Genomic DNA, 23,441 nt, shown 5'->3' with positions numbered 1-23,441 from the left:
TTGGTACTAATTGAGTATTTCAGATCCAAGTTTAAAACCCGATGCCATTGTGTGTTCCTCTTATTTCTTTTCCCTCGACACTCTATATATTATTAAATGAGATTTAGCGTCTCTGACAATGATCGGTTTGACATTGCTCAGAAAGAATGGACTAAATTAAATGAGGTATGTATGTCCAGAAAACATTTAGGGTTGTGTAGTGCATAAAAGTTTTAATTTTTGTAAAATAACATAGAAGTATTGGTAAAAATTTCAGTATTTGTACTTAAAGCAAGAATGTTCCAAAATGTGTTTCCGAGTTAATGCAACTTTCTGTTACCTGGGCAACCTTCTGCGTACGAGATCCATTTTTTGCCCGAAATTCATCTCTACATTAATGCTTATTGGCATGCACTATTATGGGATAGAAGCAGCAAACGATGATTACGCTAAGCTTTGGCAGAATCTTATAGTCGACCATGCAATCTATTTGTTACATACAGCCTCCAACCTTTTTTATATTGTAGAATTCAAAAAGTTACCAGAAAGAATGTAACTGGAGCTTCATTACCTTGCTTGACTGTGAAATCACAGGCTCTGGCTTCCTCACTCCGAGATAGTTCAAGAATTCTAAATTCCGGTGATATTAGATGGGAAAAGCAAGAGCCACTATAGCACGATTAACTTCTCCGGTCCAGATTGCTTCTCTGAATCTTGACTTAAGCTTTATGTATTTTTACCTTGTTAAAACACAGTTACATGACATTGAAAACAGTGAGAGCAGAGGATTTCTTAATTTCTCACTGCACAACTGATCATGCATGTCGACCAAGTCGTTGATGGCAAGTCGACAAGCAGGCCTATTCCATTTGTGGGCATGTTGATCAAAACTGAAGCATCTTTTCATCCTCGAGGTATAATAGCTCTCCGGCACAGGAAATTCTGAGAACACAAGCCATTCATTGACAGGGAAAACTTCCACTAGATTGCAATCATCATAGACACATCGATGGATCATCCTCAGGTGAATCAAAATTTCCTGTTTGTTCCTCCTCATCCTCTTCCTCCTCCTCCTCATCATAATCTGCTGAAGCAGGATGCCCATTAAGATCCACATTCACACCATTTACCTTCCTTACAAACTGTCCCCTCACACGAGGTCTCCGTTCTGCCAGCTTTTTTCTGTTAACATACCTGATCTTCTTGTCAAAACATCTTTCCTTTCTCTTCTGTCTGAACTTCATAAGTGCTGCCTTTCTACGATCAACTTTGCTCCCCTTACCCTCAGCCAAAGGCGAATTTCCAATTGTAGGCCATTGATGAGGTGTTGCCATTTGGCCAGGTTGTAAGCATAGGCCCATAGGGTAGTAAGGAAATGATGCCATCCCATGCATATGAGGGGGACAAGGTGACATATGATTGTATTGAGGAAGTACAGCTGAATTAGCATGGTTGTGGAGATCTTGCAGGTTCTTCGGATAAATATGTGGTGATGGCATCATGACTTGATTCATTGCTCCAGAAACAAAATAGGAATAAGCAGTTTGTGCATGAAAACTCACAGCATCACGCTGAGCTTCATTGCGTGGATGCATGTACACCTGCGAGAACTCTTCCATCTTTGAGTTCCTCTGTTGTGTTAACTCTAATGACAAAGGGGGAGTACAGGACCTTTCCATGGAATACGACTCTGGAAAACTGTTACTACTTGGATAGTCATCGCCTTGTGAATTATTTTCAACTGCATCTCCATTTACTTGCATTTGAGTTTCAATCTCTAGATGCCCATCGACTGCATTAGTCTTCTCTTCAATCCTCAACTGAGGCACATTTTCATGGGTATAGGTTGTTCCTTGGTCATTGGTTTTAAGCACGCCTGATTTGACATAGGTAAAGAAGGCCGAGGACCCACCTATCTTCAGTTCACTCTTCTTACGAAATAAGGAAATTTGTCCTGTTCAATAAGCGTTATGTTAAAATTAAATCCATTTGAAGAAATAGGGGAAGTTCATCTCAGATAGTTATAATTCTCAGGAGCATAAACAGCAAAGCGTATCACCTGTAGCAATCAATCTCAGGATCTGTTACATAAAACTATACAAGAACTCTAGAACAGAGATTACAATTGAAGTTGCTCATTAACTCATCTATAAGGCTATTTGAACACCTTCAATATGTAAAGGCAACTGTAGTTTCAGTTAACATGAATTCAATGACTGCCCTAAATCATTCCGACAATAAAGAACACCATTCTCTTAATATCTTCCTCAGACTTTAGACAAAGGAATACAGGATGAACTCAAATGTTTCCTCTACATATGGCAAATCTACTCACAGACTTGCCTGCTTCTGTTGTTTTCACTGACACTAACTTAGGCATGCCATGTATCTCCAATAAATAGTTTATGCTTCAATAGTTGAGTTCTAAAACACTACAATTTCACGCGAAAGCATCAGAAATGTACTCAAATGCCTAGGGCATCTAGATAACTTCAAGCATGGAAGAATGAGAAAATGCAGAACAAGTTCAGGCTAAAGCAACAGAAATATACTCATATGCCTTTTTGAATACCTTTCAAGCATGGAGGAAAATTGAAAATGCAGCCCGAAAAATTGTAAGAACCCCCTCCCTCTCCCCCTCCCCCTCCCCCCTCCCTCTCCCCCTCCCCCCCCCCTCTCCCGCTCCCGCTCCCGCTCCCGCTCCCGCTCCCGCTCCCGCTCTCCCTCTCTCACGCGAAAGCAGCAGAAATGTACTCAAATGCCTAGGATCTAGACAACTTCAAGCATGGAAGAATGAGAAAATGCAGAACAAGTTCAGGCTAAAGCAACAGAAATATACTCAAATGCCTTTTTGAATACCTTTCAAGCATGGAGGAAAATTGAAAATGCAGCCTGAACAATTGTAACAAGCTATATCTCTCTCTCTCTCTCTCTCACACACACACACACAAACTCACCACAAACACACACATCTTTGGGGTGGCGAAGCGTGTTCTTTGGGGGGTGGGGGTTGAGTACTGGATATGGGTTTACAATATGTAATAGGTAACCTAACGCCCTCAAGCCATTGTTGTTCCTCTATCAAATAGGATTCAATAAACTTGATCGTGGAAAAAAATTAGATTATTGAAAAGTAGTAGTATTCACTTTCTATAGCGATCATTTACTCGCCATTTTCCTCGGGTTGCAAATATGGGAAGTAGATCTCATTTATATCAACAATCAAAAAGAATGAGTAACTTAAAGCCATGTGAACCACTGACCTGTCTGCCGTTCATTAGTTCCTGGCACGTCAGACTGACACTCGGATGGAAACACAACGGCAGTCTCTATAGGAGCAGCAGTGGTGGAAGCATTAATCTGAAAATATAGTGGCCGGCAGACAGGAAATGCACACCCATCATGTGTTAGTTTACTATCTAATCAGAAAGAAATTACTTAAAACTTACCATTTAAAAAAATAACATTCAGGAAGCAAATTATTGTTGTAATTTTTAAAACAGTAACTGGTTCACAGAACTGGCACAAACACAGGTAATATCATATGAATGGAACAATCATGAAGCACCACCGGCGCATCCCACAATATTTGCAATATGAATATCTTTTCTATTTGTCAGAATATTTTTTTGATAAATAATTGTCTGATTAGGATGCAATCCTATGTTAAGTCTATAAATTTTTTTCCAACGGTTGAGTGTAGCAATAAGCCCATTTATTCACTCAAAATTACTAAATGCATTCTTTCAGGTATGTCACATGGAATTGATGCAAAACAGTATGTGCATAATGGTTGTTTTATAATGTGCTTAGATGTTTGATATTTATTTCCTTTAGCGCTTCTTTTTTTTATGAAGGGAATTTCATTAAATGGCATCAAGAAGATGCATAGCAAAAATTACAATATAAAGGTATTGTCTGCTCATACAAAAACTTACAGGACAACTAAGGAGCAGACAAAATCCAGAAATAGTTCAACACTAGTTACAAGGGCTTGATTGAACCAACTAAATAAGTTAATTAAACAAGTGGCTTTAAGAGTGTGGTTGGGAGTTGAAATCCCATCAAAACATATAAAGTTAAGTTGCTTTAGCAATAACACTACCCTTTTACAATGGTCTAAAATTCTTCTATAGATAAGCTCAAATTAAAGGGTCTCTTGCCAAAGAAACCATAAATGTAAGAATGTAGACCTAGAAGTATCACCTGCATCAACTCAATCAGTCAAAGGTCTTATGACAAATTTATTTTCCAGTTTCCATGAAGGAGGAAACAGAGTGTTTCAGCCAAGCAGAATGAAGGTATTAACTTTTGTAAATTTAACCCCTCCCGCGAAACAAGAAGTCACAATAAGTTTTGGCTACTGCTTAGTTAGGACAACTTTCAATCCTGAAGCTATCTTCCAAATAACAGACTTCAAAAGAACAAGTCACAGGATAGCATACATAACAGCCACCTTGAATGTGGGGATAAAATACAACTAAAACGATGGATTTTATAAGTAATGTTATGAGAAAATGGTCTTCCACGCAATAATACCTCGTCTTCTTGCTGAATAGAGGGACATGCTTCCAGATTGACACTCTTCCGGGACCTATCATCGGTATCATCAGAGAAAATAGTAGTGCTATTAGGATCGCTGGGGTCTGATACAACCAAATCAAAGTCATAACTTAAGATGTTCTTCTCTGCTAGTCCAAGCTGTACATGAAACAAAGAGAAACATTTGGAATATTACATGGATGTTGACATTGAACACGTAACATTCTAAGAAGTTAAAGCAGTAGAAAACTTCCTTGCATGCATCCTAAGAAAATGGTGTAAAAAAAGAAAAAAGAATTAGGGCTCAGACATCGTTTGCTTCTTCATTAGGATCATGCCACAATAATAGATCCATTAAAATGAAAAGACACTGAAACATATTATCAGAAGTTAAGAAAAAGAACATACTATTCCAAGAGTGGTTTACTAATTGCCCTTGCCTAGAGCCCTTCTATTACCTTTAGCCCCTGTTTCCCAAAATCTTGCTAAAAGATAAATCTTTCAAGCAAAACAAATGCAAATGCAAATGCAAGGAAAGAGAATTGTTAAGCGATGAAATAAAGAACGTGCCATTTGCCTTCTTCTCCACATGTGAGTCCACAAGTTCAACAGCTCATTAGTGCGGAGAGGCTTTACAAGGTAGTCAGCTGCTCCAAATTTGAGGCACTTGACAACAATAGAGACTTCATCTTCCGATGACATCACTAGGAAAGGAAATAACAAATAAATTTTTTACCATTCTTTATAAGTACATCTGAAATCAAGTTACAATTTATACAAGTTATGCTTACTGATCACCGGAATGCGCCTCAGCTCTTTATCCCTCATGATGTATTTCAACATCTTATATCCTTTAGACATAGGAAGGTCAACTTCAGAAAGGATGATATCAATATCAGGTCCTTCAGCATTCAGTGCATCAATCACCTGCCTGGGTGACCTCACCGAAGTCACTGCAAGGCGAAAATCACCACAATCAATGCAAGAACATTCAATGCTGCCTTCTAAAATACCATGTGTATTATAAGCCAAGTAGCCAACTGTAGATTGACCTAGGATCAAAAAACAAGGGTAACTTACTAAGACAAACTTCTTCCCCCAGCCACCGCTGGCGCCCAATTGTCCTACATCCTTTAGTTTTGTTTTCATTCTTATTCAACCATTTATTTTGAGATGGAAATTAATGCATACCAACTAAGCCAGTATAAGCTAATTTTTTCCTTTTTAAAGGTTCAATTCTACTCTCCTTTTCCTTATTCTTCTTATTTTGTTTTGTTTCCTCAGTTGGAGGAGGCGGAAGAACTGCAGATGGTTGAACCTTTGAGCTGAGACAGTGAATGCTAATCTTCAAAAAGATCAACAGGAAGTAACATGCTTAAGTTAGGAACATCAGAGCTCATGTTAGATAAAGCAAGTGATCGATCATCTATACAAACGGGAGTTAAACTAAAATGAATAAAACTATTTCACTCAACAAGAGTACTTATAAGGCCTTATATCCAGCTTTAGAAATAAAACATAAATCATCTGGACTTTGTTCACATTAATTCTAACACCTGCTTCAGGAAAAACATAAATCATCTCAAATCAAATTCCACACACATACACACAAAAAAACATTTATAAGACTGTCAATAATAAAATATAACAAAAATCGTAAACTAGGAGCTCCAATAGCTGGATATTACCTTGATAAGAGCATTTGCACAAGAGCGTAAAAACCTCCTGAGAGCTTTTGGCATCCTTATCACACAGTAAAATCCGCACTTTACTCCTATCAATAAACCCTTCCCCACTCTTAACAATCTCACTCTTCTCCATAATCTCCCCGAATATACTTAAAAATCAACAGTCTTCAGAATTCCAGCTCAAAACCCCCACTCCCCCGTAAATTAATACTACAAAACCTCCATTGCAAGCACTTTCCACACTCTTCACTACAAGTAATAAAAATTAGAAACTAGAAAAATTAAACTTAGGGTTTCTAATTCAGCTGGTTTCATTTAGCGGATCACGTAGTCATCTTATCCAATCCAAGGATATACATCTCTTTTCACCTAATATTGCAAACACAAATAAAAAGTGCTTCTGCTATTATGCTGTGCTAAATAAACAAGCAGCAACATCTCCGGGCACATCGGAGGGAATCAACGACCGGAAAAATACATAAATTCTCAAACAGCATCGTTCGTCGGACCGATCCGGCGCACGTTAGCAAGAACTAATTTTGACAAATCTGTACACAGACTTCTACCTAGAGTAAGACTCAAGTTAGAAAAATAAAAAGAAGAGTCTCCTCTGGCTGGTAAGCTTCTGAGTGGTCGTCTAAAAGTTACAGCCTTTTCAGGCCGACGAAAAATATTAAATATCTTAACACTAGCAGCACTTTTTAGGTAGATGGTGAAAGCTAAAGTGCGCCGCGTAGGGGTTGAAAATATCTGAACCGCAGAATGCGGGAAATCAACGGCAAGGATTAGATGAGGTGGGCGTAGCTGGCACGCGGCGTAAGATAGTGAAATGTAATACGTGGAATGTGGAAGAAAAAGTGAAAAGAGAAAAGATCAAAAAGGGCACTGTGAGAGGAAGATATTTGGGATATTTTTGTTGGCTAGGGATAGAGGATAAGCCACGTCATCTAGAGATCTGTAAAATTTGAATTTGTGATAGTAGAGATTGAAGAAACGTAAGGAAAAGTGTGGGACTTTCTACTTTAAGGCCCGCAATATGTACAAGGTTTCTTATTGGTTAACCCTTTTTTCTCCACTCTTACATTCTCCACGTGTGAAATCAACTTGACTTCAATCTTCAACCATGTTAGTTATGCCTTGAATCCTCTCATCTTATCCATTCCTGTATCCTTTTCTTCTTGTATGTACAAAATAAGAAGAAAAAAGATGGAGTAGAATAGCAGTGACCAAATACAAAGAATGGGACGATAGTAGGCTATTCCATTCTTGATATTGTAACTCAAATTATTTTCTTTTAATTTGGCTATTAGACTATTCTCAAGAATACTAGTATGTTACTACAATTTATTCAACCTCTTTTTTCATATATATAATCTCCTTTTGCAAACTAGTAATTAGGCATAAAAAAAGGTTTCCAGCTTGACAAAACTCGTTATCAAATCACTGAGATTCGAACATAGTGTTCTTGACCACCGATGTATCCCCTATAAACAAAATGTATTATTCCTCAATAAGTCGTTTTGTTTATCGTGGGGCACGTGAGTGAACAAAATTTCGCTTGCATACATCATCTCAAATCAAATAAAGATAAATTGCAGAATTTTCCAGACTAAACAATAGACTGTTTTTGCATATATCATTATGTGGTTCTACTCTTTTTTTCTTTTAGCTAATCTAATAATCTCTTCGTTTCAATTTACGTGAACTCATTTGAATGGGTACGGAGTTCAAGAAAAGAGATAAGACTTTTAAATTTGTAGCGTAAAATGAGTCACATATATTTTGTGTGGCTATAAATCATTGCATAATGGTAAAAAAAATTCAAATAAGGAAAGAAATCATTTTTTTTTGGCACGGATTAAATAGAAAATAAGTTTACATAAATTGATTTCCAGCTCTTAGTGTTTATTTTACCATGTCCTTTTCTCATCCGTCATTTTCATAGCAATTATTTGTGCTAATATGTCTTTGCCTTGCTGTTCTTAAGAAAAGCGTTTTTAAGGCTAACCAAACAATTTAAATTCAGCAATTTGAAGAAGTTTTATGTATATGTCAACTAGAGAACTAGATACCAAAATCTGTAATAATCATACACATGATGGCGTGCGGGCCACGTGGCCATTTGGGAGACAAAACGATCATATATACTTGGATCGCATAATTCGATCAATTGAAAAATTAAAAAGCAGGATTAACTGATTATTCTAATCTTAAAATAGTTTTATCAAGTTCATTTAAGTTATAGTCTTAGGAGAAGCTTATTTTAGGTTAGGCACTCCCTGTTATTTACAACAACAAGACACAAGCTTTTCCAGATTAGGTAAAAATGTATTATTTTGTTTGACACCCAAGGTGTTTACACTCGATTTAGTTAAATTAACCATAAAAAAACAAATAAAGGCCTACTAGTCTTATATTTAATAAATTAAAAATACAACTAAAGAAAACAAGTTCCATTCTTTTTCTAGCGTTCTGGTAAATTTCACAGCTCTATGTCTTGTTTCTTCAATCTTTTATTTCTCATCTTACCAAAATCATCTCTATTATTGCATATTCCTGGATATTATATTCAAGTAAAGCATTGGCCATCCTAGGCGGAGCCTGGATCTGAAATTTCTGGGTTCAGGATTTTAGCCCTTTTAAGTTACCGAGTTCTAAATTTCTTAATAATTTGAACATATTAAATGCATTTCTTAAGACAAATATAGAGTTTGGACCAAAGTTAATGGGTTCGGCCGAACCCGCGCTTCGGTCTCTAGCTCCGCCCCTGTGGCCATCTATCACATCTCATACTCGTAACTAAGTTGAATTTAATATATTGGAGATGAATTAGAAGTATAAGTAAATGAATATGATGATTATTTTGCGAATACTAATGTAAGAGTGAATGCATATTTTCATGTTCATATTGCTAATGATAGTTACAGCAGAAAAAACAAAAAGTTATGACCTTTGGGACGTGGATTGTGGCACAGAAAGTATAAGAAAGTAGCGTCAATCTATGTTACACTCATTTATATTAGTATTAATTAAGATCATGTGCGAAATACATGGTAATTAAGTATGGTTAAGTACTGATAGTTGTAGTAAAATAAAATAATTGTTTCCTTTTTTTATTGACCAAGTGTAAATACCAGGGCAAGTAAGCCAGTTGGAGATGAAATTGTATGCATTTATGGATAGAATGAGATTCAAGCTGAGGAAATAGTTGAACTATTAAAGAAAGTTTTACCTTTAATTTTACATGAAAATAAATATGAATGTAGAGTTGCGTATTATATAAATAGTAGTAGTAGTAGCAGCAGAAGGTGTTAAACTTATAGTTGAAAATATAGTTTGCTAGGTCTAATAAATTCTTGCAAGTAGTGAACGTCGTATAAAATAGGACGATTATTGAATCAGTCATATACATTGAATCTTTCAAAAGGAATGAGTAACATATAAATGGTCGTCCAACTAATAAAAATAACACGGTAAAGTCACTTGTGAATGTTTTATCAGATTAAACACAAAAACGTACAGATGATAGGTTGGATAAAACCTTTCAATTTATCATACATGAGAGAGCTAATTAATGCCTTCCCCTCTTGAAAGATTTCACAGGAATCACAGCGAGTTTCTAAATATAGTCAATCTGATAAACAGTCCAAGCCACCTAAGTTTAAGTTATAGAGGTCAATCATCTATCAGGTGGAATTGGAATGCACAATCAACTTTAGTGCGACTAAGCGGATGCCAGCATTCTGTTGGATGTCATATGAATCAACTGAGAAGTAAGCATCCACAAATGTTCCTGGTGTTATCAAGGATTCCAGTTCTGTCACATCAAATCTACTAAAGACGAGCTTTTGTGTTGTGGAAGATTCTTTCTGGTATATCTCCGTCATCCAGCGGGAATTATTACCATCTATAACAGTTGGTAAACTGCATGTTTGCACATGTTAGGACTTAGCTTATTACATGTCAGTGAAAAGAGGCTGCTTGCTCTGGTAAATGGAGCAGGACTAACACAGACGACATAAAATATCACACCACCACTTTATCTGAGGTATTTCACAACTCGTATGTCCTAGTTTTTAATAAGAAATTTTGGAATAATTATGAACTGAAAAACTCAGTAACTTATGTAGATACTCAGGATAGAAACTCTGAGGGATAAGAGCACATAATTTGTTCAAGACATGTATCCATCCTTAAACGTTAGGACACTTGAGGTGAGAATGGATAAAGAAAAGTTTAGCAGTAACTATACATGAAAGAAAAAGGCAAGCATAGACATAAGCTTTCCTCGTTTTGAATAGCACGAAAACTAAGCATATTCACTTGCAGAGGAGCAAAAAAGAAAGATTTGAACTTACTTTAATCGGACAGTAGGATAGTTCATAAAGCCAGGCTTTCTAGTTACCACAGGCCTCCACTCTGAGCTGCTACCTGAGTCGACAGATAGCTTTTGAGCAAGATTATCAACTGCATCCAAGATTTGGCACAGGTCTGATGATGCATCAACCACGAAACTCAATCGTCGCCGACCAGCATAATCAGCATACTTTGAACTAACACCAAACCGCACCTTCATTCGTCTACAGCAAATTTGTAGTTCACCATAGTCGTGCAATACCTGTATCTTCTGAGACCCACGACAAAAAGGGGCAAGACTTATAGAGACCGAAGGTATTGAGATTTCATTTGGTTCTAAGAAGTCAGAGCAGCCAATGAAACTCTCAGTTGCAGTTGTGGAAGATCCTGGAGAATATGAACCAGATTCATCTTCCATATCATCTGATCGAAGGGACTCTTCCACTCTGGCCATGTTAAAAGGGTTGATTTCTGCCGTCCTCTCCACATAAGTTTCTATCTTGACACTTGACGAGGGTCTATCTGCACTGAAGCCCGTCTCCCCTGGAGAAGCTCTCCCATTAGCACGGCTTCTTGTAGTAGCATTAGGAGACACCCAACTGTTCTCTGTAAATATGTCTGGCAGGCTGGATTCCTGCAGCATAGCCATAATTCATTACTCTTCAGCCCAAACAGAAGTTCAGAAAGCAAATAATATCAATCCCGAGTTCATAGAATGACAATGTAAAAGCTACATAAATGCATACGTTTAAGGGTGAGAGGAGTAGGCTGATGGCAGTACCCCAAAACCAACAGAAACCAAACCACAGTAGGATCAAGTCGGGGAAACTGGATTAAAGTTAAGATAATCTTTGGCTCAATTTTAATACATTCAGAGCTTTAATTTTGATTAATGAGTAGGAATTGTTTTTCCTTAGCTTCATGTAATAGCTATAAATACTTGGTAAACTTGTTCTTTAGGAGAAAATTTGCATAGTGTCACTACAAACACCTTGGTGAGGTAAGAAAATTTAATGTTTGAATTGAGCTTAGGAATTATTTTCAAGCTTTAGTTCTTTGCAGTAATTCTTTTCTTGTTTAATCTTTATATTTTTGGTTCTTTCTTTTCGTTCTTTGGGGTGAATGATTTCATATATCAATTGTTACCAGAGACATTCAGTGAGAATCTAAGATTTTTTCTGTTTTTCAATTCCTTTGGAATTTCTATCATTCTATCTTTTATTAATTTGTTTATTACTTATTTAATATTTTGTTGTGTGTATCCCGAGGCAAAAGGTGTGTCGGTTCCTAGAGAAGTTCTCTGGAGATGCCTGGAGGCAAAAAGTGTGTTGGTTCCCTACATTATGGCGATTAAGGACATGTATGATGGGGCTAAGACTCGGGTTAGGACAGTAGGAGGCGACTCTGAGCATTTTCCGGTTGTAATGGGGTTACACCAAGGTTCTACGCTCAGTCCGTTCTTATTCGCCCCGGTGATCGACGCGTTAACACACCATATTCAAGAGGAGGTGCCATGGTGCATGCTATTCGCCAATGACATAGTTCTGATTGATGAGTCGCGAGCCGGTGTTAACGAGAGGCTAGAGGTTTGGAGACAGGCTCTTGAGCCTAAGGGTTTCAAGCTGAGAAGGACGAAGACGGAATACCTGGAGTGTAAATTCAGCGTTGAGCCAGGGGAAGCGGGCGTGGATGTGAGGCTTGAATCACAGGTCATCCCGAGTAGAGGCAGCTTCAAGTACCTTGGTTCGGTTATCCAGGGGGAGGGGAAATCGACGAGGATGTCACACACCGTATTGGGGTAGGATGGATGAAGTGAAGGTTAGCATCTGGAGTCCTGTGTGACAACACAGTGCCACCAATACTCAAAGGTAAGATCTATAAAGCGGTGGTTAGACCGGCCATGTTGTATGGGGGTGAGTGTTAGCCCGTTAAGAACTCACATATCCAGAAGATAAAAGTAGCAGAAATGAGAATGTTGAGGTGGATGTGCGGGCACACTAGGATAGATAAGATTAGGAATGATGTTATTCGGGAGAAGGTGCACGTGGCTCCCATTGATGACAAGATGCGGGAAGCAAAACTTAGATGGTTCGGACATATTTAAAGGAGAAGCCCAGATGCTCCGGTACGGAATTGTGAGCGGCTGGTTGTGGAGGGCACGAGAAGAGGTAGAGGGCGGCCTAAGAAGTAATGGGGAGAGGTGATCAGACAGGATATGGCGAGGCTCCAGATTTCCGAGGACATGACACTTGATAGGAAGATGTGGAGGTCGAGTATTAGAGTTGTAGGTTAGGATGTAGTTGGGTCTTGACTTACTTCGTACCATTGTGGGACTAGCCAGGTAGGGTTTTTGTCTAAGATAGCTAGTGACAATGTTGTGTTTTACTACTTCGCTTTTCAGTGCATGTCCTATTTACTAGCTATCGTTTTTGCTTTGTATCTTTCTTCTGCATTTCATGGTGTTCCTATTTTTCTTATGATTGTTGTGGTGATACTAATATTGTCTCCTTTTGTCCTTTTGTCTTTTTGTTTTCTTGAGCCGAGGGTCTTTCGGAAACAGCCTCTCTACTCCTTTGGGGTAGGGGTAAGGTCTGCGTACACACTACCCTCCCCAGACCCCATTAGTGGATTTTACTGGGTTGTTGTTGTTGTTGTTGTTGTTGTTGTTGTTGTTATCGTTGTGTGTATCCTGAGTCATATCATCAATGCTACAATATAAACCTTTGGCGAGTCTATTTTGGTCAGCCTTTCAAAGGTCAGTCCAAGGGACAAATTTGAGGATCAGCAGTGCCACTATTTCCTCTGATTATCAACACGGAAAGTACCAAACCAGTCAAGAAATTGTGAGACAGCAAAATTCTCCATCATATGTTATTTATTTTTGACAAACTCTAGCCTGTGACACTCAGTTGCAGTCCAGAAGACAATTTACGCCTCAGTTAAGGCAAAAGGAAACACAAAATCCATTACACCTATGGATTATTCTCAGCGCTGCAGTCTTTCAGGTGTTTAGCAACAGAGCAAAACAAGGAGGACCATGCTATGCAACTTGGCTTTTGATTGATTATAACAATTACCAATATCATTTGGAGTTCTTATGTTTGCCGAAACTGGAATTGAACCACGGAGAATAATATTGTGGTGTAATGCATTTAGGTTAGATATATTTCACTCGATACAATGGCTGGAAAAACACACAAAAGGGGGAAAGGAAAATAATATGACAAGAACAAGAAGAAAAATCAGAACATGTCAGATGGGGTTAACTTCACAAGTAATGCTAACATTCTCCCAACTTTAAGGATCATGAACAAAACTATGTCTTGTTGAGGTTTTTGTTTTTAAGATGAAATAGTCTTAAAATGAGGGTGAATGGGAAATGGAGGGAAAAATGAAATTTTTGAGTAAAATTTTAAGTTTCCCCCTCTTGACAATGAGACATTGTCCCATATTGGAAGAGGAACAGATTTTTGGTGGGTATATATATAATTGCTCTTCTTGTAGTTCTTAAAGAGTTAAGAAGAAAGCAAGTCTCGCGCCGTCGTCGTCGTCGCTCGCTCGGCTTCGGCTACGGCTACGGCTACGGCTACGGCTACGGCTACGGATTCGGATTCGGCTACGGATTCGGATTTGGTCAAATGATCGATTGATTGATTAATTTTTTGGACCAAATCTTGCTCCACCATGGAGGGTGGACGATTGTTCGTCTTCAACACTGGCTGCTATATATATATATGTGCAACAGCTGTTGAAGAAAGACACACAACACACAATACACAAGACTGAAATCGCTCAACAGATTTGGCTATACATTGCACTCCTTCCTCTCAGCATTTCCATACGATTTTCTGAGTTTCTACTCCTTCGTTCTGCATTGTTTTTAACTTCAAACAAAGCAACTGTAAGTGTTATTTGCTACCGAACTTTGTGTTCGCTAAAACACTGGGGTTTGAAGTACCGCTGCACCAGTGTGTGATTTGTTCTATCTTGGGAGGAAATAATCCATTACCTTGGGTACTAGGAGGGGATTAAATTCCTTAAGGAAACACTGTGAATTCAGTGGGCTCGAATTATTTACTGTTTCATTACGATAACTTATATTTTGCAGAATTATTATTTACAAATACAGCAATATTGGCGGGACTAACAATCTTAAGGAATTTAATATTTATTTCTGTATTTATGTTATTCTTATTATTCTGCAAACTAAAACCTTTGTGGTTTTGTGTACTCCCGTTTTGGAGAGTAAAGCCTTCGTGGCGTTTTGTTGGAGATTAAAATTTACGTGATTTTACTCCAGTTTGAAAACGTGTCTTAAACGTTTGTTTGTGTCATTTCGTTTTACAGAAAAAATGATGACTGATATCGAAAACCAAACTGTTCCGACGGTGACTGCCAACGCATCGACAAATCGAACACCGGCGTTGGCACCGGCAGAAAAATCCGGAAAATTTTCCGGGATTGATTTCAAGCGCTGGCAGCAGAAGATGTTCTTCTACTTAACTATGTTATGTCTACAGAAGTTCATCAAGGAAGATGTTCCTGATCTGCCAGATAAAACTCCAGAGAATCAACGCTTTCTCGTGATTGAAGCGTGGAAGCATTCTGATTTTTTATGCAAGAATTATATTCTTAGCGGACTGGATAATAATCTGTATAATGTATACAGTAGCGTGGAGAAGTCAAAAGAATTGTGGAATGCGCTTGAAAAGAAATATAAAACTGAAGATGCCGGGATGAAGAAATTCGTTGCCGCAAAATTTTTGGACTACAAAATGGTAGATAGCAAGTCTGTTATTACCCAAGTCCAGGAATTGCAAGTGATTATTCATGATCTACTTGCTGAAGGTCTTGTCATCAACGAAGCATTCCAAGTAGCAGCAATGATTGAGAAGTTGCCTCCGTTGTGGAAGGACTTCAAAAATTATTCGAAACACAAACGAAAGAAAATGTCCCTTGAAAATCTCATTGTTCGGTTGAGAATCGAAGAGGACAATAAAGCTGCTGAAAGGAGAGGCCGTGTAAATTCAACAATAATGGGAGCAAATATTGTTGAAGATAACAAAAAGAGGAAGAAGGCTTCTGGTCCGAAATACAACCCAAGCAAGAAGCGGTTCAGTGGAAACTACTACAACTGTGGGAAAACCGGACACAAATCTACGGAGTGTCGTGCTCCGAAGAAAGACAAGAAAAGGGGTCAAGCAAACATGGTAGTAAACCATGATGATGTTGATAACTTGTGTGCCATGCTTTCTGAATGTAACTTGGTGGGAAATCCTAAACTGTGGTGGTTTGATTCAGGAGCCACTCGCCATGTTTGTGCAGTTAGAGAAGCTTTTGCTACTTATGCTCCTGCTGGACCCGGAGAGACAGTTTATATGGGAAATGCTTCAATAGCAAAAGTTGAAGGATATGGGAAGATATTTCTGAAAATGACTTCTGGCAAGGTCATGACTTTGAACAATGTCCTTCATGTTCCCGAAATGAGAAAGAATTTAGTCTCTACTAGACTTCTTGTTAAGCACGATTTTAAGTACGTTTTTGTGTCCAACAAGGTTGTCATTAGTAAGAATGAAATATTTGTAGGAAAAGGTTACCTCAGCGAGGGCCTTTTCAATCTGAATGTAATGGTTGTGGAAAACAATAATAATATTTCAGCTTCTTCTTACTTACTTGAGTCAAATGATTTATGGCATGTACATTTGGGTCATGTCAATTATAAAACCTTGCGGAAAATGATTAACTTGGAAGTACTGCCCAAGTTTGAATGCGAAAAATCAAAATGTCAAACATGTGTGGAATCTAAGTATGTTAAACATCCTTATAAGTCAGTTGAAAGGAATTCAAATCCTTTAGACTTAATTCACACAGATATTTGTGACATGAAATCAATACCATCTCGCGGTGGAAAGAAGTATTTCATAACTTTTATTGACGATGGTACTCGATATTGCTATGTTTACTTACTGAATAGTAAAGATGAAGCAATAGACGCATTCAGGCAATACAAAAATGAAGTTGAAACGCAACTTAACAAGAAAGTAAAAATGATAAGAAGTGATAGGGGTGGTGAATATGAATCTCCTTTTGAAGAAATATGTTTAGAATATGGAATTATTCATCAAACAACAGCCTCTTACACGCCCCAATCTAATGGGATTGCGGAAAGAAAGAATCGCACATTAAAGGAAATGATGAACGCGTTGTTGATAAGTTCTGGTTTGCCACAGAACTTGTGTGGGGAAGCCATTCTTACGGCTAATCGAATATTAAATCGAGTGCCCCATAGCAAAACACAATCCATTCCATATGAAAAATGGAAAGGAAGGAAGCCCAACTTGAATTATTTTAAAGTGTGGGGGTGTTTGACAAAAGTGCAAGTTCCTAAACCCAAAAGGTTAAAGATAGGACCGAAAACCGTTGATTGTGTTTTCATAGGATATGCGACAAATAGTAAAGCATATCGATTTCTGGTTCATAAATCAGAAAATCCTGACATTCATAATAATACGGTTATAGAATCAGATAATGCTGAGTTTTTTGAAAATATATATCTGTATAAAAAGGAATGTGAGTCGTTTGGTAAAGGATCTAAACGACCTCGGGAAGAAACAAAAGAAAGTATATGTAATCAGGAGGATCCAAGACGTAGTAAACGTCAAAGAACGTCTACTTCATTTGGACCAGATTTTGTGACTTTCTTATTGGAGAATGAGCTTCAAACATTTAAAGAAGCTATGACTTCTTCGGAATCATTGTTTTGGAAAGAGGCAGTCAATAGTGAAATAGAATCCATATTGAACAACCATACATGGAAATTGGTTGATCTTCCTCCTGGAAATAAACCTTTGGGTTCTAAATGGATTTTTAAGAGAAAAATCAAAGATGATGGCACTATTGATAAATTCAAGGCAAGGCTCGTAGTCAAAGGGTATAGACAACGAGAAGGTCTAGACTACTTTGATACATACTCTCCAGTTACAAGAATTACGTCCATACGGATGTTAGTAACATTAGCTGCAGTGTATGGTCTTGAAATTCATCAAATGGATGTTAAGACGGCCTTCTTAAATGGAGAGTTGGAGGAAGAAATTTACATGGAACAACCTGAAGGGTTTGTGGTTCCAGGTAAAGAAAAGAAGGTATGTAGACTTGTTAAGTCTCTTTACGGACTAAAACAAGCACCCAAACAATGGCATGCGAAATTTGACCAAACAATGTTGTCAAATGGTTTTAAGATAAATGAATGTGATAAATGTGTGTACATTAAAAATGTTCCAAATCACATAGTCATTGTTTGCCTATATGTGGATGATATGCTGATAATGAGTAATGACATTGCCAACATAAATGCTACTAAGCGTATGCTCAATAGCAAGTTTGATATGAAAGACTTGGGAGTTGCTGATTTAATTCTGGAAATTAAGATCCATAAGACTCCTCAAGGTCTGGCATTGTCACAATCTCATTATATTAAGACAGTACTTGAAAAATTCAAGCACTTGGGCTTTAAAGTTACAAAGACTCCAATTGACGTGAATCTTGCATTAGCAAAGAATAAAGGCCAAAGCATATCACAATTGGATTATGCTCGTGTGTTGGGATGCTTAATGTATATCATGAATTGTACACGACCAGATATAGCTTGTGCTATAAGTAAACTGAGTCGATATACGAGCAATCCAGGCCAATCTCATTGGATGGCAATGAAACGAGTTTTGGGATATTTAGAACATACCCAAAACTTTGAATTGCACTACAGTAAATTCCCTGCGGTGATTGAGGGATACAGTGATGCAAATTGGATCACCGGTTCAACTGATTCTAAGTCCACAAGTGGATATACATTCACTATTGCTGGAGGAGCGGTATCTTGGAAGTCGTCCAAACAAACATGTATTGCCCGCTCTACAATGAAGGCTGAATTCATAGCCTTAGATAAAGCCGGTGAAAAAGCTGAATGGCTCCGGAATTTCTTGGAAGACATTCCATTTTGGCCCAAACCGTTGGCACCAATATGCATACATTGTGATAGTCAAGCGGCAATTGAAAGGGCTTGGAGCGTTATGTATAACGGTAAATCTCGTCATATACGACGAAGACATAAAACCGTTAGGCAATTACTCTCTAGAGGAATTATCACGATTGACTATGTAAAGTCAAGTGATAATGTGTCGGATCCACTTACAAAAGGCCTAACTAGAGAGGTAGTTGAGAAATCATCAAGGGAAATGGGGCTATGGCCGAGAACAAGTCATTGTGGCGGTAACTCTACCTAGAAGACTGGAGATCCCAAGATCTAGGTTCAAGGAGATCAAACAAAGTCATTAATGACGGTTCAACATTGTCAAATAAAATTTTAGTCCGTTCTCGTGATGAGACAATGTTCAGTACCAAGGATAAAGTATTAAGGCTTTTTAATGATTTCTAAATTTGATACGGGGTATATCAAATAGTGTATCTACAGGATGACACGTTTAGGAATCACCTATGTAAGTGTGAAGTGTTAGCCGCTTCAAGGAGAACTTTGTAAGGCCAGTTCTCTACGCACTTATGAAACCAGGCGGTGTTCATGGCTGAAACGAACACAACAATGAGAACCAAAGACGGTTAAAGGTTGATTGTGTGACTTATGGTTGTCTAGGTATACACCAAAGATCGACGGTTCAAGGATATCAAATCTACCGATTGACCGAGTATATCCGACATAAGTTTACTACGGAAAGTTCAAAGGGAAACCTACTTATCCAGATGCGATTAATCCTTGCTTGTAAATCACACAGTTTTTCCATGCATACTTCCGTGATATAGCCATTCCCTATTCATGTGGGGGATTGTTGAGGTTTTTGTTTTTAAGATGAAATAGTCTTAAAATGAGGGTGAATGGGAAATAGAGAGAAAATAAAATTTTTGAGTAAAATTTTAAGTTTCCCCCTCTTGACAATGAGACATTGTCCCATATTAGAAGAGGAAAAGATTTTTGGTGGGTATATATATAATTGCTCTTCTTGTAGCTCTTAAAGAGTTAAGAAGAAAGCAAGCATCGCGCCGTCGTCGTCGTCTCTCGCTCGGCTTCGGCTACGGCTTCGGATTTGGATTTGGATTTGGTCAAATGATCGATTGATTGATTAATTTTTTGGACCAAATTTATTTGTTAATAGTAAATATTAACGTAAGATTATCCGCATTTGTAATGGATATTTTCCAATCCGTGTATTGACCACAAGGCAGCCGCCTAATGCTCTTCCCACCATGAATGTGCTTGCTCCACAAACAAGCTAATGCTTGCTCCACCATGGAGGGTGGACGATTGTTCTTCTTCAACACTGGCTGCTATATATATGTGCAGCAGCTGTTGAAGAAAGACACAACACACAATACACAAGACTGAAATCGCTCAACAGATTTGGCTATACATTGCACTCCTTCCTCTCAGCATTTCCATACGATTTTCTGAGTTTCTACTCCTTCGTTCTGCATTGTTTTTAACTTCAAACAAAGCAACTGTAAGTGTGATTTGCTACCGAACTTTGTGTTCGCTGAAACACTGGGGTTTGAAGTACCGCTACACCAGTGTGTGATTCGTTCTATCCTGGGAGGAAATAATCCATTACCTTGGGTACTAGGAGGGGATTAAATTCCTTAAGGAAACACTGTGAATTCAGTGGGCTCGAATTATTTACTGTTTCATTACGATAACTTATATTTTGCAGAATTATTATTTACAAATACAGCAATATTAGCGGGACTAACATGTCTTACGACCAAACAAACAAACAGAAAATACTACTAGGTGGTGATGGATGACTAGCTTACCAGAAACAAGACAGTTGCACAATACTTCAGCACTTCAAGATTCATTCGGACATCATCCAAACTCCTGCGAAGGATCACAACGAACATTTGCATTCTCAATATCAATTGAAAGAGTAAGAACTTGCAATTCCATGGAAAAGAAGCATCAAAAGTATCAAACGAAGAGCACATTACATTTCCCATCAGCAGTACATTTCTCTGTTAAAAGTAACAAGAGTTACCCTCCCACGGGCTCCCAGTCCCCTGCTTCAACAGGGGCCAAAAAGAGGATGCAAGAAACAAGGCAACCTAACTTGCATACAAATTGCGGAAAACAAGAAAATTAAGACATGAACCAAACTCTATTAACACATTCTATGTTGCTTATTGAGGTATATTGAGCAAGAATAAGCATAGTGAGACGTTAAAAAGAAGGAAACAATTATATTCCACACTTTCCAATCTGCAAGTTAATAAAGGTAAGCAAGAGGGCGAAGAGCATTAACCTTTAGTTACAATAATCAATAACTGAAATTTGATATTCAACATACGGAAAAAACACCAAAAAAAAAAAAAAAAGTTCTTTACCTATGCGTTTGCTGTCCAAGGCCAAAATAAGTAGCAAGTGAGGCCATCTGGAAAATGATATAGAAAAAAAAGAAGAAGCCAATCAACAGTTAACTATTGAAAGTAAGAACACTTGTATCCTTGAGATTTCTAGTTCACTACAGTACCCAAAACTTTCGCATCTCTCCTGTTTAGCGCAAGTGGCCTAAACTCCATATGCTTGCTTAAAAAATATTGAAAAAATGATTTTTACTTTTATCTTTAAAGCACTGCAAAAAGAAGAGAAAAAGAAAGAAACTGAATACTCATGCTTCTCTAAAATGTGTGGTATTTAATTCCCATTTGTTCTCTTTTTCTTTACTTCCTAATAAGAGCAAAACATAGTTTAGAGACAGCATTACGTTAATCCATTTAACTAACCAAGTAAAAAAGTAAGCTTTGAGAGAACAGAAATTATCACGTTTAAATTCGAAAAGACACTCCTGACCATAAAGAAATAAAGTTTAGGCTCATCGATGACATGCTTCACAAGAATAGAGCAATTTACTAGGCTGATATCAGCTCATATGCTCATAGTGGATATATATAAAACAATTTTTTTTAATTCTTTCCTTTCTTATTTCAGTGGCTTCAACAGAGAAAAAGATTGCAATAACCATTGAAGCAAACTCCTAGCAAACCTGCTGTTTACATCCTAACACTAAAGGGTGAGAGTAAAACCAAATTCATATGATTAGCGTGAACAATTCAGGTTCTAGAGAGCTTTCTTGTAATTTAAACAGAAAAACACATCAAACCACACTGGTTTATCAATCAGTTGACTAATCCTAGTTCAGTAACGTAAATATGCCTGTTTTTTCCATAAAGGTGGAATATTTTATATACCTTCATGTCACCAGCTCTCCTTCCAAATCTCTGAGTCAATAAGGACAATGTATCAATTATTCCCTTAGGCTCTGGTGCTGGCCTATTAATCCCAGCAAATGCTTCCCGAATTCGATGACAATCAAATTTCACTATATTGTGTCCCGCCCATATTCTCCCTGCACAAACAACATAATAAGCAATTCAAAAGTCAGCCAATAGAAAACACAGCGCAAAAACGCTGAAAATAAAGAATTTTTCAAAATGCAGGTGAGCTGGGTGATGTGGAGCTGACCATGGAGAATGTCATAGACTTTGTCAGCGATTTCACCAAAGGTGGGGGCATTTGTGACTGCTTCTGGGGTAATACCGTTACAGCGAACAGAGAGTGTGGAAATGAGGGCCAGATCAGTGGGCCGTACTAGGGTGGAGTAACTCTCCTGCTCGACGAGTTTCCTTGGACAAACAAGAATAGCCCCAAACTCCAGGATTGCGAATCCTTGACCGGATCGGGTCGGTACAGTTGTCTCGACATCGAAGAAAGATACCTCCATCCTCTCATCGCCCATTATCATGTTTTTTCCTTAGCTCCAAAAATCAAACACTAGGGATGAAACAACAAACAAAGCGATGGAGAAGGAAAATAGTGCTTTTTTCCAGGGTTCTGTGGCTATGTATAGAGACGTGAATGAGACATCCAGGTTAGTTGGGGGAGGGGAGGAATTTTGGTGATAGCTTGGGAGGGAGATTTTGAATGGGAAAAAGGAGCCGTGTGAAATGTTCACACGGAAGGCTTCAAATTTCATGTCTTCCTAGTTCCTACTCGCTTCTTCTTCTATTTTTATTTTTTTTTAAAAGGAAAATTAATAATGTACTCATACTATCACAAATCGATTATGGTGACCAATTATATATTTAGATTAGCTTTCAATTGATTGCTCGAAATAATTGATAAAGTAAAAAAATGTATAATTTGATTTAATAGCTAAAGCTAAATGTACTCTAAGAAATAAATTTAAATTAGTTTCTCCATATGTACCTTAGGAGGTTAACAACCTACCCACGCATCTCGTTTACTTTGACAAACCGTATAGTATACATATATATATATATATATATATATATATATATATATATATATATATGACTTGGATTTAAAGGAGTCATTTTTGTGACTGTCAAACTAATCATGCGTCTCATTTTACGAGACGGTGTTCGACTAACAATATAGTATAAGGAAAAAATATTTTTAAAGTTGTGGTATAAAACAAGTCATATATATTATTTAGGATAAAATTGTTAAATTATTTCTAAATATTTATCCATCTTTTTGAAACAGAAAAGGAGGAGGTACTAATAATCAAATAATATTTGGTTTGGTTGAAATGAGAGAGAATTATGTCCACCAATTCCCTTTTTTTCTTTTTCTTTTTGGGCTGGAGAAAGCATGACGGCTGTCCCATATTCTTTGTTTAGCGTAGGGGATATCCTGAAGCGTAAATGATTCAAAAGCCAAAAGCTTATGTCAAATGAATCATGTTTTTTAGTAGATCTAACGTGTATGCCACTATTACTTGAACATTAGTACTACTAATTAATTTATAATACCCATTTAGACGGTTTCTTTCATAGCTTACATTCTGAAATTCA

General features: G+C 37.6%; 2 protein-coding genes across 2 annotated transcripts; both read right to left on the bottom strand.

The window, feature by feature from the left end:
• Positions 1-423: 423 nt before the first annotated feature.
• Positions 424-7,007, bottom strand: LOC107802838 (two-component response regulator-like APRR1). Its single transcript, XM_016626415.2, has 6 exons — positions 6,210-7,007; positions 5,313-5,474; positions 5,092-5,225; positions 4,519-4,680; positions 3,243-3,339; positions 424-1,933 (listed from the first exon to the last, which is right to left on the bottom strand). The coding sequence occupies exons 1-6, from the start codon at positions 6,340-6,342 to the stop codon at positions 975-977; spliced, it is 1,647 nt and encodes a 548-aa protein (XP_016481901.1). The 5' UTR covers positions 6,343-7,007; the 3' UTR covers positions 424-974.
• Positions 7,008-9,688: 2,681 nt separating this feature from the next.
• On the bottom strand, positions 9,689-22,585 carry LOC107831472 (protein NEN1-like). The gene is made up of 6 exons (XM_075251556.1): positions 22,087-22,585; positions 21,813-21,970; positions 20,949-20,995; positions 20,382-20,445; positions 10,568-11,199; positions 9,689-10,133 (listed from the first exon to the last, which is right to left on the bottom strand). The coding sequence occupies exons 1-6, from the start codon at positions 22,364-22,366 to the stop codon at positions 9,896-9,898; spliced, it is 1,419 nt and encodes a 472-aa protein (XP_075107657.1). The 5' UTR covers positions 22,367-22,585; the 3' UTR covers positions 9,689-9,895.
• Between the last annotated feature and the right edge of the window lie 856 nt (positions 22,586-23,441).

This window comes from Nicotiana tabacum, chromosome 4 (genome assembly GCF_000715075.1).
Source record: "Nicotiana tabacum cultivar K326 chromosome 4, ASM71507v2, whole genome shotgun sequence".
Classification (NCBI taxonomy): Eukaryota; Viridiplantae; Streptophyta; class Magnoliopsida; order Solanales; family Solanaceae; genus Nicotiana; species Nicotiana tabacum.
This window is presented reverse-complemented; position numbering and strand designations above follow the sequence as displayed.

What these genes read in the sequence shown, in the direction of transcription:
- LOC107802838 (XM_016626415.2), bottom strand. Translation starts at nt 6,342, where the DNA reads ATGGAGAAGAGTGAGATTGTTAAGAGTGGGGAAGGGTTTATTGATAGG. An exon ending in GAGGCGCATTCCGGTGATCA is followed by an intron (nt 5,226 to 5,312) that starts GTAAGCATAACT and finishes TTCCTTTCCTAG; the next exon opens with TGATGTCATCGGAAGATGAA. An exon ending in AACTAATGAACGGCAGACAG is followed by an intron (nt 1,934 to 3,242) that starts GTCAGTGGTTCA and finishes CTTATTGAACAG; the next exon opens with GACAAATTTCCTTATTTCGT.
- LOC107831472 (XM_075251556.1), bottom strand. Translation starts at nt 22,366, where the DNA reads ATGATAATGGGCGATGAGAGGATGGAGGTATCTTTCTTCGATGTCGAG. An exon ending in GTGCAACTGTCTTGTTTCTG is followed by an intron (nt 11,200 to 20,381) that starts GTAAGCTAGTCA and finishes GCTATGCTGCAG; the next exon opens with GAATCCAGCCTGCCAGACAT. An exon ending in TATCCTACTGTCCGATTAAA is followed by an intron (nt 10,134 to 10,567) that starts GTAAGTTCAAAT and finishes GCAAACATGCAG; the next exon opens with TTTACCAACTGTTATAGATG.